The sequence below is a fragment of the Coffea arabica genome, chromosome 1c (genome assembly GCF_036785885.1).
Source record: "Coffea arabica cultivar ET-39 chromosome 1c, Coffea Arabica ET-39 HiFi, whole genome shotgun sequence".
Classification (NCBI taxonomy): Eukaryota; Viridiplantae; Streptophyta; class Magnoliopsida; order Gentianales; family Rubiaceae; genus Coffea; species Coffea arabica.
The window spans coordinates 12,308,044-12,313,629 of NC_092310.1; the positions used below are offsets into that span (position 1 = coordinate 12,308,044).

The 5,586-nt window shown below is 50.8% G+C and overlaps 2 protein-coding genes across 2 annotated transcripts; both read left to right on the forward strand.

Annotated features, from left to right (window-relative positions):
- Positions 1–2,975: 2,975 nt before the first annotated feature.
- On the forward strand, positions 2,976–3,620 carry LOC113720328 (uncharacterized). The gene has a single exon (XM_027245231.1). It carries the CDS (start codon positions 2,976–2,978, stop codon positions 3,618–3,620), a length of 645 nt encoding a protein of 214 aa, XP_027101032.1.
- A 192-nt stretch (positions 3,621–3,812) lies between these two features.
- On the forward strand, positions 3,813–4,631 carry LOC140004602 (uncharacterized). The gene is made up of 2 exons (XM_072044677.1): positions 3,813–4,247; positions 4,299–4,631. The coding sequence occupies exons 1-2, from the start codon at positions 3,813–3,815 to the stop codon at positions 4,629–4,631; spliced, it is 768 nt and encodes a 255-aa protein (XP_071900778.1).
- The last annotated feature ends 955 nt before the right edge of the window (positions 4,632–5,586 follow it).

Sequence of the window (5,586 nt, forward strand, 5' to 3'; positions counted from 1 at the left end):
GAAGTAGATTTGAGTTTTCTCTTGTTTTCCCTCACTAATTGTACAAGAATCAAGGCTTGAACTTGGAGCTTTTCTCTCCCTTTCTCTCCTCACGTTTTTGGCCAAGACAAGCAAAAAGAGAAGATGATTTGGATGATATAAAACTTGGTTGATCATATAAAGACTTGATCTTGATCAACTTTCCATGGATGATAGACATTTGGCAAGAAAAAAAGTAATATCTATCCATTTAGCTTCCTAACATCCAAATGCTCCAATTAGCTTGTAACAACTCTTGTCACATAATTTTTTTTTACACAAAACTCCTTCTAATCCTCCAATTTATGATACACACTTCACTAATCGGTCACACTAGTATTATGCACTATGAGACTTAACATGTATCAAGTAAAATAAGAAATAGGTTAAAATCATAATTCAACTAATAAAACAACCAAGAATTCAAGGCAAGTAAATGAAATCAAAGAAAATACGTAACTAACTATTGGGTCACAACACAACTTGCAAACATCTCAAAGTGATCAAAAATGAACAAAACCTTTTTTTTTCTTGGCCAAAGTTAGGGTTTGAAATCTCTTATATTAAAATCTCTTTCTTGCCATAAATATCTCATGCCACAAAACGTTAGACAATCAATTAAAAGAAGCAATAATGTACAACTGTCTGTTATCATTTGTTATATATATATACAAGCAAGTAAGCCAAAATAAAAGGTATGAAAATTTTGGGTCCTCACAGAGTGGATTGAAATTAATTGATCTCTTATGCATATAAGACTGTGTTTCTAGTAAATTCACTTCAAGTGGATTTTCTTTCAACAAAATCTTCCCTTAAATTCTTGCGCGTGTATATTAAATCCACCTCAGTCTTGATTGAATAGTTCAGTATGAGTGTTGTACCAAGAAAATCAGCAACATTTATTTAGCATCTTTGTGAAGATTAAGCTACAACAGTACCATTGCATACTGAATAAAGTAGAAACAAAAGTACAACCATTGTGGTTTAAATACGAAACCATTTTTTTTTGTTGCTCTGACTAGATTCCTTATGAGGCGTATGCCTAGGTTGCATTTTGGGAGGAAAGATCTTTTGGAATTTTTTGGGAGAATATTCCCTTAACACATTTCCCTACCATTTTTTTACCTCATATGCATTACATCTCAAGACAGTGTTGGTGTTGTTTTTCTTATAAAAAAAAACTCCAATAACTCATAAAGCACAATCTAGGTGGGAGCTTAGAAACCCTGAACAAAATCCAAAATCTCTATTTACCTAAACAGGATTAAAGCCTACAAAAGAGAGAAACACAAGGAACTATCTATGCCCTTTTGGCAATAGAGGAATTGTGATCTCATGCAGCCGATATTGGGTGCAAGGAGACAAACTGTTTGGGATCTGACACTAATGTTATGCGTAAGTTTCTTGAATGCTGATCCGCTATTTTTTTTTTTTTGGTTCTAGAGTGGATAAATTTATTGATTTTACTTCCTTTGGGTTGACCTAGGATGCCCTTTCATTGAGCAAGTTATCTGTTTTTCGAGGTTTGATTAGGTCAAGCTAAAGTTTTGTATTGTGTATTTTTTCTGATGATCTTGATTGATATATGCAGAGGCCCCGTCCTGGGCCTAGACACATGGCAGCCCAGGTATGGCCGAGCTGGACCTCGGCCCCAGGCCCCTGGCAGCCGTCCTGGGCCGCGCTGCTGCTAGGGCTCCAGAAGGGATAAGGGACCATCCCGCAGATGTCGGAGGAAATCCCCCTCAGCGCGGAATAAGGGCTATACCGGGCAAGTCTCGAAACGTACGGAGGTCGGACTCCCAAGAAAGTATAAATGGTAACGCACACTACTCACACAAGGTACGCTCACTATTCGCCAGTTACTTCCGACTATTTTACTTCCCGTGAACCTCATCCACCGGAAAACTAACTTGACCGTCGGAGTGCCCTCGGGGACGACCTCGGGGCCCCCCTGTTAGATCACCCTTCTACTTGTCTTGCAGGCTTGGAACCAGCTCTTGTATCAGTGCGCCGAGCTCAACAGTTCAGCTCGGTCCGGGGAAGTTCAGCGCTTTTTCAGTTGGCGCCGTCTGTGGGAATCGAGAGGTAAGTGCAGTTGCGTTGATGGCAAGAACCCGTTCCAAGCGGACCGTGGATAGCACCGGCCCTGGAATCGGTGAGGGCTCCCGGCGGATGGAGACCGGGGTAGATCCGGGCGCTGGGGGCTCAGCCCTGTCAGGGGAACGGAGGCAGCAGATTTTTCAATTCGTGACGGAGAACCTCCCTATGTTGGAAGACATCATCCGGCAGGCGAAGGAGGGGGCGAAGCCGGTGGCGTACAGGCCTCCAAGGCAAAGGGGAAAGAGAAAGAACCACTCCCCGACCCCTCGGAGGATGAGTCACGCGATCAACCCCCCAGAAGGAAACGGCCACGGACTCCCCCTCGCCCCCGAGTCTCGTTGGTCGGGGACAGCGAGAGATACTCCCGCGACCGGTCCGCGGAGAGCCGTCCAAGAGACCCCTCCCCACGGAAACCCATGCGAAATGGGTTCGAGCGTTCCCCTGCTCGGTCTGTCAAGAGCAAGCCGCGCGACCTCCCCTCGTGGAAACCTGTCCGAGACGAACTCGAGCAGATCTTACGGCCGCAGTTGTATGAGGACAACTACACCACCTCGCCTTTTCCCCGGGAGATAGAGGATTATCCACTACCCCGGAGGTTCAAGATCCCGAGCATTGAGATGTATGATGCTTCAACCGACCCGAAAGACCACCTCTCAGTCTTCCTGACGCACATGCGTCTACAAACAGCCGCGGACGACATCCGCTGCAAGACCTTCCCCATGTTCTTGAAGGGGAAGGCTCGGCTCTGATTCCAAGGTCTGGCACCAGGATCTATCCGAAATTTTCCCGAATTGGCCAGACAGTTCGTGGCCCTGTTCGTTTCCTCGAAAACTTACTCGAAGAATGCGACTCACCTAATGGCTACCAGGCAGAGGCCCGACGAGTCCCTGAGAAATTTCATGACCCGTTTCAACGTGGAGAGTTTACAGGTCAGGGACAAAGATGAAAAGGTGGTCATGGCCGCCTTCATGAATGGACTCAGGGTAGAGGAGCTCTTCTACAAGCTGGTCGAGAAGCCTCCTAGAAATCTGGAGGAGCTCCTGACCAGGGCACACGAGGCCGCTAATGCGGAGGAGGCAGGCCGTCTGAAGAAAGAGTCAGATCGGGAGCTTGGAGATCGGAGGGGACGGGGAAACCCTCCCGAGAGCAAGGATGGCTCGGCCAAGAAAAACGTTTTTGACCGGCTCTCGAGGGAGAAAGCCCCTGCTCCGCCACCACTTCCGGAGAAGGGCTATACCCCCTTGACTCGGCCTAGGGCCCATATCCTGGCTGTTATGGAGGCGGAAGGCCTGGGAGGTCGGCCGCCCAAGATGGGGACACCTCGGAACAAGAGGAACCAGGACCGGTACTGCGCCTTCCACCGCGACGTCGGACACGACACGGAGAGGTGCTGGGCCCTGCAGAAGAAGATCGAAGATCTGATCCAGCAAGGGGTCCTGGGGCGATTCGTGCGGCAAGGTTGCCCCGGCCAAGAGCCCGGGCATACCTACCGCGGAGATTAGGGCGAAGGCCGGGGTCGCGACCGTCCTGAGCGGCGTGACGTGCGTCGGGGCCGCTCCCCCGACCAAGACACCCAGAACCTGGCTGGAGTGATAAACACCATCGCCGCGGGCCCCGCCGGGGGAGACAGTCACACAGCTCGGAAGAACAGGCGACCTCCCCCTGACGGGGATGACTCCCTAAAACGGCTGCGCATGGACGAGAAGATCACTTTCGGACCAAGGGATGCAGTTCCCCTAGCGTCTGGGAACCATGAGACCATCGTGATAGACATGGTCACCAACAACTACCGGGTGAAGAAGGTATATGTCGACCAAGGAAATGCGGTTGACATCATGTTCTATCGGGTGTTCAAGGAGCTCGGCTTGGAGGACGGGCAGCTGACCCCAGTTCGGACACCACTGATGGGTTACACCGGACCCCCTATCCACCCGGAGGGAATGATCACCCTGATGGTCACGGTAGGGCAGGCCCCCAAATGCCGGACCATCCCTGTCAACTTCGTCATGGTTAAGCAACAATCCCCATACAACGTGTTCTTGGGTCGGCCTGCTTTGAACGCTCTCCGAGCTATCCTCTCGACGTTCCACCTCAGCGTCAAATTCCCCACCCCGGGAGGAATAGCCGAGGTGCGCGGTGACCCCTAGGTGGCCAGAGCTTGCTACTTGGCCATGCTTCAGGGACGGGAGAAGGTGGTCGCCCAAATGACCTGCCTGGAGCCCTACATTCCAGGGGAGAAAACTCGGCAGTTGGGCACTCAAGACGAGATCGAGGAGTTCCCCTTGAGGGAAGACTGGCCCGACCAGGTGATTCGCATAGGCGCGTTGCTGCCTCCCGAGGAGAAGGAGGGCTTGAATGCTCTGTTAAGGGAATACTCTCAGGTCTTCGCCTGGACGGTTGAAAACATGCCCGGGATTCCGACCGACCTGGCGGCCCACCACCTCAATATAGATCCCCGCTTCAAGTCGGTGAAGCAGAAAAGGAGGAGTTCGTCCCAGAAAGGAACGATGTGATCAAGAAGGAGGTAGGAAAACTGCTGGAGTCTAAAATCATACTGGAAGTCTACTACTCGACCTGGTTGGCCAACCCGGTGTTGGTTAAAAAGAAGGACCAGACCTAGAGGATGTGCGTGGATTTCACGGATCTCAACAAAGCTTGCCCAAAAAACTGTTTTCCTCTGCCGAGAATCGACAGGTTGGTAGACTCTACTGTGGGTTTTGATGTTCTGTGTTTTTTGGATGCCTTCAAGGGGTACCACCAGATAGAGATGGCAGAGGAGGATCGGGAAAAGACCTCCTTTATCACCGAGGAAGGAACCTACTGCTACCGGACTATGCCGTTTGGCCTGAAGAACGCTGGAACCACCTCCCAGCGCCTAGTCAACAAACTATTTCAGAATCAGATCGGCAGGAGCATGGAAGTCTACGTAGATGACATGATCGTCAAGAGCCGAGCTGATCAGCAGCTCATCCCCGACCTGAAGGAGATCGTGGGCATCCTGCGGGAGAGCCGGATGCGATTGAATCCGAAGAAGTGTACCTTCGGGGTTAGGTCGGGAAGGTTCCTGGGATTCTTGGTGTCTCGAGACGGGATCCGGGCCAACCCGGATAAGCTCCAGGCTATCATAGACATGGCCCCCCCAAGGAGCGTAAAGGAGGTCCAGCGGCTCACAGGAAGAATGGCCACCTTGAATAGATTCCTTTCGCGTTCTGCGGTCCGGGGGCTTCCCTTCTTCAGGATCTTGAAAGCTCCCAAGGACTTTCAATGGACTGCAGAGTGCCAGAAAGCTTTCGCCGACCTAAAGGCCTACATGGTTGAGCTGCCCACCCTGACCGCCCCGGAGCAGGGGGAGACCTTGTTCCTATACCTGTCCGCTTGCAACGAGGCCGTCAAAGCGGTCTTGGTGCGGGAGGACAAGGGGGCTCAGAGGCCGATATACTACGTCAGCCGTACTTTGCAGGGGCCGGA